At 43.6% G+C, this 13,510-nt stretch overlaps 1 protein-coding gene across 2 annotated transcripts in view; it reads left to right on the top strand.

The window, feature by feature from the left end:
* LOC104987173 (HRAS-like suppressor 3) overlaps positions 1 to 9,632 on the top strand; it is a 32,132-nt gene extending 22,500 nt beyond the window's left edge. For both annotated transcript variants that reach the window (XM_010837964.1, XM_010837962.1), the window contains exon 5: positions 6,690 to 9,632. In XM_010837964.1, coding sequence (XP_010836266.1) covers positions 6,690 to 6,791 — 102 coding nt within the window. In that variant the 3' untranslated portion in view covers positions 6,792 to 9,632. The remainder of the gene's footprint in view (positions 1 to 6,689) is intronic.
* Positions 9,633 to 13,510: the final 3,878 nt, after the last annotated feature.

Genomic DNA, 13,510 nt, shown 5'->3' with positions numbered 1-13,510 from the left:
CAGATGCAGAAACGGAGCCCCAGAGTACTTGTTGGTGGCCTTTTTTGTCATCAAACAAATCTGTGTTATCTCTTTTCCTGAGAGCTGTCTCCAGCTGTGCTGATAAGTAGCAGAGGTGAGATTTGAATCCCAGGTCTTTTTGACACAGCTTTTCCTGCTTATAAAAAGCATTGTGCCCGGTCCTGCTGTAACCCAAGGGGCAGTCCAGGGGCCCCCAGGGGATGTTTATTTACTTAGTTGACTTTAGCCATGGCCACTCTCGTTTTTGAATCACTTCTCCTGGGAAACTAACTTCCTCCTCATTTTCTCTCACTTCCTCCCCTCCTTTTCTGGCCCTCCCCCTCCTTTTGTGTGTGTGTGTGTGTGACAGTATTATTTTTAAAAGTTCTTAGATACCAGTTGATGCAAAGGAATATGCCTTTTCTTTTTCTTTTGATGAAAGGTGAGGTTAAGATCCATCAGGCTGTTGATTTTCATTACTTTTTAACTTTTTGCGATTTGGTCTCTCCCTTGGTCAGTGTGGTGGTCAAGTAGCCCACTAGGCTCCTGTGTCGATGGGATTTTCCAGGCAAGAATACTGGAGTGGGTTGCCATTGGGTAAAGTACAAGTGATGATATTGATCTCGGAAGGTTACTGTGTGAATTAGATAAGAGCATCCTTATGCTTAGCATAGTGGCAACTAAGAAAATTCTGTTAATAAATCGTGGGAGTTGAAGTGGTCATAATGGTCCTCATTTTCATTCTTTCTCTTGGTTCACCCAGTGTCTTGTCCACTGGCCTGTCTGGGCCACAGTGACATCCTGGGGAGGCATTCATCAGCAAGGATCATGCTCAGCCTTCTTCCTCATACTGCTGATAACCAGCGGTGTTTACTACACTGACCTGCATGCTGATTAGTTCATCCATATATATGTACATATATGCAATAAATATATAAGTATGTATATGTGAATGTGAAAGGCGATTAATATAAAAATTGAGGAATATCAAGTACACCCCTACCTAGGTTATGGACAGGGTAATACTGCCAATGTTTGGTGAAGAGTTCCAGAATCTCTGGGTCACAGTCTGGTTTCAACTTCTCTGACAGTTTATAAGAGCCTCCTCCTGGGAAAGTCATTGGCCAGGTCCATGAGAGGAACCTCATTAGGTTACAAAGGTGATGCAAACAGAAGGAATCTGGGGGATTTGGGCATCAGCACACGTGCCTGTTGGGGAAAATGACCTTCGAAAGCTTTGTCCTGAGTCACATTAGATGCATCCTGTCATCCTAGTATCTGTCTTTACTAGCAGCCCTTAGAGACACCCTTCAGTTTTCTCCTGTGTTAATGCTTTTACCCTCTGAAGCTCACATCTTTCCCATTCTTGGATTACTCTCTAGTTTTGGTGGAATACCACATTGAATAGGTTCTGAGAAAAGGTGCATTTTAAAAAGACTGGGTGTGCCTGAAAATATCTTCATTTTATCCTATTTGATTGATGGTTTGACTGGGGATGGAATTTTAGGCTGAAAAAAATTTTGCCCCAAATTTGAAGGTATTGCTCCATTGTTATGTCATTTAAGCTATTCTTGCTGAGAACTCTGAATTCATTCTGATTTTCGAGCCTTTGTATATGACCAATTTTATCTTTCTGGAAGTTTATAGATTCTTCTCCTTATCTTCAGTTTTCTGAAATTTATCTATGATAAACCTTGCACAGATCTGTTTTTATGAATTGTATTGGGAACTTGATGACTCTTTTCAGTATGGAAACCCCAATTCTTCAGTTCTGGGAAGTTTTCCATTTTCTCTCTTTTTTTTTTTTTTTTATTCTGGAGGTTGTATCCCTAGACTGCGCCTCTGATTTTCTTTTTTAAAAATTTTTATTTATTCATTTCTGACTCTGCTGGGTCTTTGTTGCTGTGCGGGCTTCTGATTGTGATGGCTTGTCTTGTCGTGGAGCATGGCTCTCAGGCACATGGACTTGAGTAGCTGCAGCACGGGGGCTCAGCAGTTGCGGCTCCCAGGCTCGCAGCACAGGCTCAATAGTTGTGGTGCACGGGCTTAGTTGCTCTGTGGCAGGTGGGATCTTCCCAGGTCAGGAATGGGACCCGGATCTCCTGTATTGGCATGCAGATTCTTTGTTACTGAGCCACCAGGGAAGCCCTCTTCTGATTTCCTTATCTTCTCTCTCCTGTTTTCCAATTATTTATCTTTTTAAATGAGAAAACTAACATTTACTGGTATATTTAGTATAATAGAAGTTTTTTAAAAGTAGCAGTGATGATGTCAGAATAAAGAGAAACTTATGCTAAATAAATCTGATTTCATAATTTGTGGTACTAGGTAACAGTTGAGGTCCCAGTTAGACCTGGCTTCAACTTCAGGTAAATGTCCACCCTCCTATGCAGCAATAAAATAAAAAAAGAGATTACTGTGCACATTTGGGAAGTAATAAATTTAGGGTGTTGTATTAGGAAGATTTATAAAATATCTCTTAATTGTGTCATTTTTAGTTCTCCTTTAGTGGTTATTAATAGACTGAAGAACAAATTCAGAAGTTCATATAAGTAGAACATTTTATTTCAACACAGTGTTGTTACATAATCTAGTAAAACACATTTGTCAGTACACAAACGTAATATTTAGAGCGTTTAAATACAATTCCAAATCTTGAGATAGTAAAAGAACCAAGAAATATTTGTTTATTGTTCATTCTTTCTACAAATATCTTTGTGAAAAGTGAAGCAACACTAACCAGACACCTGCCATTTGTCTTCCTGAGCCTTTAGCCCGATGCACCACTCATACATCTGAAAAAGGCGAAACAGCATCAGCAGTCCTCCTGGACCCCTCCAGAGAACACGAAAGCAGGGTAGACTGCGGAGCAAGGGGAGGCGCCGTGTAAACTGTTCCCCAAGATTCCCCTTCACTTCTTGGTCTAGATGAGGGTTTCTCAGCCTCAGCACTGTTAACGTTTTGGGCCATCGACAATGAAGTTAAGCCTTCGTTGTCCTGACTTGCTCTGTGCATTGAAGGATATTTAGCAGCGTCTGTGGCTTCTACCCTCTAGATGCCAGTAGCCTTCCCACCCCCAGGTGTAAGAGCCAGAATGTCTATGCTAAGCTGCTAAGTCACTTCAGTCGTGTCCAACTCTGTGCGACCCCATAGACGGCAGCCCACCAGGCTCCCCTCTCCCTGGGATTCTCCAGGCAACCCACTGGAGTAGGTTGCCACTTCCTTCTCCAATGCATGAAAGTGAAAAGTGAAAGTGAAGTCGCTCAGTCTTGTCTGACTCTTCGGGACCCCATGGACTGAAGCCTACCAGGCTCCTCCTTCCATGGGATTTTCCACGCGAGAGTACTGGAGTGGGTTGCCATGGCCTTCACCAGAATGTCTATAGATATTGACAAATATCTCCCAGAGGCCAAGCCTCTCCTCTCCTTGAGAATCACTGGCCAAGGCAAGCAACGATCATAATACACGGTGTGGCCAAATTAAAATGCAGCTTCCGCACTTGTCCCGTCTCACCAGAGAGGGTGGAAGTAGCGGGTGCTGGACAATGTCCAGCAGTAGTTTTCTTTGTAATCGCTGTCAAAGCAGCAACTCTCTTTCATTTAACTCATGAGGACATTTGTGTTTGTGTTAAAAGAATCTGATTAGTCATTATGTTTATTTGTGTTCAGCTCTTTAAAGCAGACTAGATTTTCCTTCAACAGACTACATGTGACTCGTAACTTTCCAGTTAGAAAGGGAAGCAATGGATTAAAACCAAAATGTAGTTTGTGCTTTCCATGCCTGAGTATTCTAAAACAGATTCTCCTATTTTCCATCTACCTACCTAAAAATACTCAGGTTTCAAGAAATGTATCCTTAGTAAGCTTTTGTAAATAAGCCTTCACATTGAATAGTACTTTTTAAAAAAAGCAGCTAGGAGCTACACACTCAGGCTGAAGTCTATTCTGTGTCAGATAAAATTTTAAGATAAGTAGAAATTGAAGATTTGGCCAATGGTAATGTGTATATTTCATAAACCTGGATAAATTGCAGGGCGTTATTTAAAAATTACTGTAAATATTAAAGCCAACTTGCTGTCAAATATTTTATAAACATTCTTAGTTTGTAACCCCTCATAGTCTGAATTGCTCAGTTGCTCAGTTGCTCTCTGAGTAATATTCCTCTTCTTATATCCACTTACAACATTGCTGAAAGTAAAGAAAGCACATTCAAGCTGTCTTTTTCCTAGAAACAATTCCAGGGCTTAACTCAGAGTGGACATTTTAGCATAAGCAGCTGCTGCTGCTGCTGCTGCTGCTAAGTCACTTCAGTCGTGTCTGACTCTGTGCAACCCCATAGACGGCACCCCACCAGGCCCCGCCGTCCCTGGGATTCTCCAGGCAAGAACACTGGAGTGGGTTGCCATTTCCTCCTCCAATGCATGAAAGTGAAAAGTGAAAGTGAAATCGCTCACTCATGTCTGACTCTTAGCAACCCCATGGCCTGCAGGCTCCTCTGTCCATGGAATTTTCCAGGCAAGAGTACTGGAGTGGGATGCCTTGACAGAATTACAGTTTGCCCACTTTGAAAAAAAAGATAACGAAGGACAATTTTTCTCCTTCGTAATATTCTGATTGAAGACCTCTGATGCACACCATGTAGCCTATTTTCATGATCAGAACTCCTGCAAGTTCAGCACAGTGGCTGGACTGGACCCAGCAGCCTTGCAACAAGAAAATCATCAATGACATCTGAAGGGAGCACTGTCTCTCCCAGGAAGATCATTCTTTCTGTAAAATTTGCACCCTCAGAACTAACTATATACTACTTTTGTATTGAATTACATACTTTGTACAAAGCATGAGCACAAACAATGAGGCTACTGTTGTTTTCCTTGACCAAGTACCTTTTGTATGAACTGGCTCCATCAGCATTTCTTCTCACACTGTGAGGTTCTGTAAAGAACTGGGGGCTTATTGTTCCCACTCCATTATCTGCAAACCATTTCTCCCACCCTAACACCTAGCTTAGCAAGGAAAACACTGGATACAAGTGGTTATATGCAGGTTCCCTAGCAAGACCGAAACAGAGCCACGGGTGCCATAAAGCCAGCCTAATTACCTTTCACTGCTGCTGCTGCTGCTAAGTCGCTTCAGTCGTGTCAGACTCTGTGCAACCCCGTGGACTGCAGCCTACCAGGGTTCTCTGTCCATGAGATTCTCCAGTCAAGAACACTGGAGTGGGTTGCTATTTTCTCCTCCAATGCATGAAAGTGAAAAGTGAAAGTGAAGTTGCTCAGTCGTGTCCGACTGTAGTGACCCCGTGGACTGCAGCCTCCCAGGCCTCTCTGTCCATGGGATTTTCCAGGCAAAAGTACTGGAGTGGGGTGCCATCGCCTTCTCCGAATTACCTGTCACAGGAAGCTCTCAAGACTGACCGACAATGGAACTTAGGTCAGTTTCCTCATTCGAACTTCTGTCCTCACGTGTTCTGCTGCCGAAGATACCAGTTCTGGGTACCTTGTGATCTTAGTTACACTGGTATATTTCCTGGAATTTCATATAGCTTTGCTGGACACATTTATGGCTCAGATAAGCCTGGGCAGCGCCAAGATACATATTTTTTAACCACTGAAGCTTTCCAAATTGTTCTTTATGTTGGGCATGTGTGAGTTTTGCAGCCACAAAATATACAACCTAGACAAGCTCTGTGCTTAGGGTACCAAGGGCAGAGTTGGCGGGTCATGTAAGGATGTGGATTTTGGGTTTCAGGTCCACATTTTCACCCTTTATATTATTGAGATTTCTGATATATTGTCTCATTGGATTTCTTGGCATCAAACCATTAAGAAAATCTTTTCCTTTTTGAATCTTGATTCTGATTAAATGCCTGGTTTGGTTTCAGGGGAGATGTCTTGATCCATGTTCATGATACTCTTTTAGTTGGGAGAAGTAGAGTTTTGCCGACTGGGGCATTGTGCCTTCATTGCAGTGAGTATTCTCTGAGTCCTAGTGAAATTATGCCTAAAACTAATGACTTACTTTATTTTTAGTTGGAGTTCAGGAAAGAGTGAAATTTGACATATGTTCAATTTTTACCATGAAACTTACTCTTACTTTTGTCCCAGTGGTTTTTTTTTTTCCCTATTATAAGCAATACAAGTCAGATATCTTAATAGTTTAAAGTATAACCTCACTACTCTTTTTCATAGTTGAGTCATATATTTAAGAACATGCAAAAGTCAATGGTTGGCTGGACTGTGCTCTGGGGATTCAGCAAGGGTGAAGATAAGTGAGGGATTTGTAGGACAGAGGTCAGAGTTTATTAAGGATTCAATAGCAATTCCTCTTCAACTTTACACTTACTTCAAGAGCTCCCTGTTGGCCCGCCGGGATTTCAACCATCTGGCTTCATCTCCCTGTCTTTTCTATAGCCACCCTCTGGGGCTCTGTCTGCTTTAAAAACTCACAGGGTCAAAGGAGTTTCCCTCTTTATGCCTGTGTACTTTGTTGGCAGCTGGCCCCATCCACCAATTCCTTTCCCATCCTGCCCTTCTCTCCCCATTTCCCTGCCGATATTTGTTGACTCCTGAGTTTGTCAAGGAAGCTAAGGGGCATGTCCAGCTCCCTGAACTGGATGTCCTTGTTGTATGTACAGTCTGTTCTCAGCTTCCTGACACAGAGTCTGACTCACTGTCCTCTCTCTTGCAGGTCAGAGATGCCATTATGGCAGTTGGCATTGCGGGAGTGGGCCTTGCAGCCATGGGCCTCATCGGAGTCATGTTCTCAAGAAACAAGAAACAGAAGCAGTGACTATACAGTCCAGTCTGCAGTGACTTTATACATTGAGGGGGTCTTGTTTGCCTAGAGGGTTTCTGCTTTGGTTTGTAGTTTTCATTCTATTTTACAATAAGGTTTATTTTCACAAGAATAAAATAAAGCCCAGTAAGGAAAGATTTTATTGGGGGACATGCATCAAAAACTGTCTGGCATGAAGTCTGTTGAGGTTGCAGCGAGGCTCTGTTCCTGCTGATTCCAGGCTGTGCTCTGGGTCTTTGGTGATTTTCTCTCACTTTCGAATTGTGGGCTGTGTTCTTTACCTGCAGGAAACAAAGTCCAGCTCTGGTTATCTCAAGTAATGGGTGTTTCCAGTTGTGTAGGTACAGGTGGGCACCAAGAGAGACAGACACACCTGACTGATATGCAAGACCAGGAACCAAGGGAAACCAGGACCCTTGACCTGGAACTAGACCCAGGCCGGCTTCCAGGAGTCAGCAGCCGGAGTCTGTAGATGTCCAGTGGGGCTCAAACCAAACCAAACCACAGCCATAATGAAAATTACATGCTCTGCCCAATCTTGTTTAAAACCTCCCCTGCTCTCCACAGCTTTTCTCTGCCTTATCACTTCCACCCCACAGTGATCCTGCATCCTCTCCTCTTGGGGCTTGTCACGGCCCCCAAGTCTCTGATCCCACACCCACTCTTGTGGCTTCTCTTCCCATACCCGTTCAGCTTCATCCCTCCCCGCGGCCTGTGAGACGCTCCTAACACAAGCTCCTGAGAGAGAATCTGATTGGCTCCCTCACCACACTGAGCTGTCTACTGATTGGTTGACAGCCATTGGATCAGGTGGCCCACTAGACCAATCAGCTCTGCCCAGTGGAGCCAGGTCACGTGGTACAAAGGCTGCCTCGGACCTTATGGAGTGTGGGTGTGGATGGTCTTATATGTGATGTGCCTGGTGCTGAGGCCTCTGGGGAGGGGTTAGGGAAGGAGGTGTGACCATTTGTGATTGGTCCCGTTTGCCTCTGTTACTAGCTGGGCTTGGCAGATGTTCAAAGTGACCAGTTTCCTGAAAGGGGCTTTTGTGGGCTCCTCGGAAGCACCCTTCTGGGGCCAATTGTCCTTCCCTCCACAAGGCAAGTCATCTCCTCTATCTGGTTGCCAATGTTTCCCTTGGCAGCCTTGGTTGTCTGGGGACCATGTGTGTGTGGAATCCCGGACAGGACTTATAAATGGCTCGTTTCTAGTTTACTACTGCTTGGACCATACCTGGTCTAGGAAAAGCTTATGCTCATTCTTTCCCCAGTGTTGACATAAGCATAGTTTTCTCCCAGTTAGTTTCTTTTCGTTTTATCTTAGCTCTATTGATGTAACATCTCATGCCTGTTTTCAAGTGTGCCAAGCTCAAGGGACACAGGCCAAAATTAAAGGGGAGTCTCTTGAAGGCCTTTCTCTCACCATGGGCAGAATGTGATGTGGACCCATGGAGTATTGATCTACAAATTAATTATGGAATAAAAAGGAATGAGGTAGACTAAACACAAGAAAGCAAAACAAAAGCAGCCTGTTCAATTAAAAAATAATGAAACATTACCTATAAAAAGTGAGATTTGTGGAAATAATCAGATAAGATGGAAGAACTCATTCCAAATATATTGATAGTGACCATAAATATAAATGAACTAAACTTGCCAAGTAAAAGACAAACATTTTACAGGATTAGAAAACGAATCCAGGGAATACTGTCTACAGCAGATACAATTGAAATATAAGGACATAAAGACTGAAGTTAATAAGATGGACAGTTTATGTGACACATCATTTGACATCCTGAAAACATTAATGTTATCAAGGAAAAAAATTGAGGGTGTGTATAAAGTGTCCTAGACTGAAAGACATGTTGAGGACAAAGTAACTAAACATGAGAAAGGACTCTAAAAGCAATTTGGGTTTCCTGGGGAAATTTGAATGTGAACTGGATAATGAATATTAAGGAATCATGAATCTTATTAAGTGTGATAAAGGTATGAGGTTTACGTAAAACACATGGCATAAAAAATAGATGCAGATAAAGCAAAATGACCAAAAATCATCTTTTGACCCACGCCTTAGGTATATGGGTGGCCATTTTACTGCTACTTTTGTATACTAAAACATTTACATAGTAAATACTTTATAAATAGCTGAAACTTGAAAATTTAAACAAAATAAAACTTTCAAAATTATTTTAATAAATTTTATAGTAATATTTTTAATAAAAGAAGATATACTAGGCAACTACTAACTAAAAACTGGTTAATTCATTGATATTAATTAACTGAAAGCTGGCATAGCTATATTGATATCAGAAAATATAAGCTTTAAACCAAAAATGAGTAGTAGACAGAAAGTGTGAAAAGTGTGGCATAATAAGAAATACACTTGGTCCTTGTCCTTGGTTCTGGGCCAGAGCTCCTAAAACCCTCAGAATTTCCTTGTTGATAGGCTTTATCTTTTGCTATTTCTGAGGAACCCCTTTGATCAACCTGAGTTTGTGCTAATGGGGTGACTTAGACCCTAAGATAACCTTAGGATGGGGCTGGTCATCAGAAAGACCCAGTGATTAGAGGCTTGGAGATTTCAGGCTGCTGATCTCTAAGAAGGGAACGTGGGAGGGGTTGCTAAAGATTAAGCTCTATAAAAACTGTTCAGCGAGGAGACTTGATGAACTTCCTGGTGGTGAACACACCAAGGTGTCCAGAGAGTGGCTGCCTGAAGAGGAGAGGGAAGCTCCTTGCATCTTCTGCCCCCACGCCTTGCCCTCCACCTCTCTTCCATTTGGTTGCTTCTGAATTGTATCCATCCTAATAAATTGGTAAACATTTAAGGTGCCTTTCTGAGTTCTGTGAGCCTTTCTGGAAAACTGCTAAAATGTAGGAGGGGTTTTGACAAAAGTACAGGTGAGTGGTGAAGGACATCTGATGTGAAGGAAGACAGTCTTAGGGGACTGAGCACTTAGGCTGTGACGTCTGTGTTTAGTGTCAAAATCGAACCGATTCAGTGAGCACCCAGTTGGTGTCTGGAAACTCAGAGAATTAACTGCTGGTGTCGAGAAACGTTCCACAAAGATCCTGAAAACACTTTCAATTCCCTAGGAAGGTATGATATTAATACTTCTAAAATTGTTTGCATCTAATAAAAATCCTAAAAGAGATATTAAAAATTTTGGTCTGTTGTAAGGAGAAAATGACCAGTTCACCAGAGTGGGAGATCTACCTATGCCTCTATCAGGATCTGATAAATCAAGGGGACACAAAAATCAGTTAAGATACAGAAACTTCGCAAAACATACTGACAAGCTGATTCAACGAGCACGTAGAGTGAACTAGGAAATACAGATTCTTTCTGACTGCACACAAGGGAATGCTTACAAAAACTGACCATGCCAGGGTAGGAGGCAGACGGCCCTTTAGGAGGCATTTCAGACCTACTGGGAGTCAGGACTCACTATCTGACACACACACACTCTGCACATACAGTGCGCTCACTCCCAACCTGTGTACATCACTCGGACTCACTCCCCTGCTGCATGTCCACCCACACTGCCTTCTGGACGCCCTCACTTTCTCTTCTTTGTCCCCCAAAGAGCTTTCCAGCCCAGTCACCCCAGTTAAGGGAGGGACTTCTCACCAGTGCAAGAAGGGCTCCCAACTGTTGACTGCAGGTGATGAACAGAGGGAGCCTGCAGGCTGGACTGGGGCTCCTTGAGGGTCAGCTTTTAGAATGTTCCCTGCCAGGGCTCCCCTCTGCCTGTCTCTGGTTTTCCTGTCTCAGGCCAAGCGAAAACCGAGACTTGGAGACCTGACTGAGATTTCTGCCTCTGGCTATGAACACTGGGCCTTCTGTATGAGCAGGTCTGTGTGAGCCATCTGGCTCCCTCAAGCAAGGACAGGTTCTCTGTTTAAGCCCCAAGGTTGAGGTGGAGAGGGGGAACAGTTGCACTATCATGCACTGGTTCTCCCTTCAGTGCCTGGCACAACAGGCACTCAAGGGCCATTTGCTGACTTCATCATGCTCCCCACCCCCACAGTGTACCAAGGGCTCGTTGTCATTAGAACTGAGTTCATGGGCAGACTGTTGACTTTATTCCATTAGAGAGTGGGGTTCAGTTCAAGCCAACCCCGGTTCTTGGGAAGCATCTCATCTTGGGTCCAGTTTCCTATATATTAGTTGTTTTGGAGTGACGAACAGAAATAAGACACAGTTACTTCCTTTCAATAGTTTACAACTGGCTGCACAGTGTAAGGAAAGGAGCGTGGGCCTCCCAACTGGACAGAAGCAGTTGGGGATCCTCGGTCTCCTGCTCCCTGAATGTGCAACTTGCACACGTGACTTCCCCTACCCCCCTGCTAAGTTCAGCTGCACTTCGTGCAGAGCAGATAATAATCCTTACCTGCGGGCTGTGTAGGGATGGAGTGAAAGCCTGCGTGGGGAGGCACTGGGGCAGGCTTGGCCAAGTCCTGGACCAACTCCTTACTGCCTTCCATAGCATCACAGCATTAAAGAGAATGTCCAAACCCTGGGAACCACTCAATAGCAAGAAACTGGCCAAATAAAATAGACGTCTGCATTTAATGGCGTGTTATTCAACCATTAAAACAGATGGACAGCACGTGTGTGTATACACATGTAGGCATATGTGTTTATATATATGTTTATATTCAAAATAAGTGTAACTGTTAGACTTACTGAAGAACATTTAGTAATAGTAAACTGACGCTTTTTGTATATAGTTCTTTGACTGCTGAAACTCTCACATATCCATGTGACCATTAGGAGAACAAAGGTCACAGGAAAGTCACTCACCCCTGAAGCTCCCCAGGCCCTTTGTCATCAGCCAGCCCCTCACCCCAGCTCCACACCTCAGCTCCTGTGATCTCTTTTCTCTCCCTATAGCTTTGCCTTTTCTAGAATGTCATACAAATGGAATCATATAGAAGCTTGCTTTTTGTGTCTGGGTTCTTTAACTTAGCAGAATGCGTCTGATGTTCATTTTTGTTGTAGCACATGACGTGCTTTGTTCCTTGTTACTGCTGAGTGGTATCCTGCTGCATGCATGGGCCAGCCTTTCTTTATTCACCAGCTGAAGGACATTTGTGTAGTTTTTGATATTTGACAATAATTATTACAGCCACTATAGATATTCCCATACAGGTTTGTTTGTGTGCATGAACATGGATTCTAATTTCTTTTGGGTAAACACTAGGTGTAGGATTGCAGAATCATAAACTAAGATTAGTGAAGTCCCATCACTTCATGGCAAACAGAGGGTGAAAAAGTGGAAGCAGCGGCAGATTTTTTTTTTTTTTTTGGCTCCAAAATCCCTGCGGACTGTGACTGCATCCATGAAATTAAAAGTTGCTTGCTCCTTGGACAGAAAGCTATGACCAACCTAGACAATATATATATTAAAAAGCAAAGATATCACTTTGCCGACCAAGGTCCATATAGTCAAGGCTATGGTTTTTCCAGTAGTCATGTGCAGATGTGAGAGTCAGACCATAAAGAAGGCTGAGTGCTGAAGAATTGATGCTTTCTAACTGTGGTGCTGGAGAAGACACTTGAGAGTCCCTTGGACTGCAAAGGAGATCAAACCAGTCAATCCTAAAGGAAATCAATGAACACTGGAAGGACTGATGCTGAAGCAGAAGCTCCAATACTTTGGCCACCTGATGCGAAGAGCCAACACATTGGAAAAGACTCTGATGCTGGGGAAGATTGAGGGCAAAAGGAGAAGAGGGTGGCAGAGAATGAGATGTTTAGATAGCATCACCGACTCAATGGACATGAATCTGGACAAGCTCCAGGAGGTGGTGGAGGACAAGGAAGCCTGGCATGCTGCCGTCCATGGGGTCACAAAGAGTTGGACAGTACTTAGATACTGAACAACAACAACAGTAAGTGAATGTTTATTATAAGAAACAACCCAGTTGTTGTCCAAGTACCTCACAGCACTGCAGTAGCGCGCGCCCTCTACTGGGGAAAGAAGAGGCCCTCGAGATTGCAGGGGGCGCTTGGGGGTGTGTGTAGTCCCTTCCTTCATCTGTTCGTTTTCCTGGCCCTTGCACCTCTATTTCTGAACTCTTTCCACTGAAGGTAACTCACTAACTTGCCTTTCTATCTCCCCCTCACCCCTTCCTTCTTATCACACTGTTTCTCTAGAAAGACTCTCCTCTGTCTCATTCTCTTTAGGTAAGAATGTGGGCTTGTGAGAACAGTGGAACTTGAGCCACAGAACAAAAGCATCCAGACTTTTGCACCAAGGGACCGTCAAACTCCAGCAGGGCTTCTGGCAACATGAGGCCATGTCTGCAGGATGACCCCTCAGATGCCTGCCTGAAAAAGCTCAGTGCTGCCAGGACCTGAAGCCATCTCTTTGAATGTCATCCCCAGGAAGGATGGGGCCACTGTCTCCAATTCTCTGTTGGGTATAGAAGCCCAGCTTCCAATCTTACCAGCTGGCCCACCCCTGTCCATGTCACCGTGTCGGTGAGTACAGCGGAGCTGGGCTGAGTACACTGGTCTTCAGGGATCATCCTCACATATCTACTGTATCCTTTTGTGTTTTCTGAGTATCCATGTCTTTATCTAGATTAGTTTTCTGACTAGCCCTGTTGGGACTTGGGGTGGACTACTCCCAAATATATTACAATGGAACATTGCTTATTTTGAATTAAAGTTAAGAAATGGCCAAGGCAAGAGGGATGCTC

This window comes from Bison bison, unplaced genomic scaffold, assembly GCF_000754665.1.
Source record: "Bison bison bison isolate TAMUID 2011002044 unplaced genomic scaffold, Bison_UMD1.0 scf7180017864089, whole genome shotgun sequence".
Lineage (NCBI taxonomy): Eukaryota > Metazoa > Chordata > Mammalia > Artiodactyla > Bovidae > Bison > Bison bison.
The sequence above is the reverse complement of the archived record's forward strand: the minus strand, read 5'-3'. Positions and strand labels throughout refer to the sequence as shown.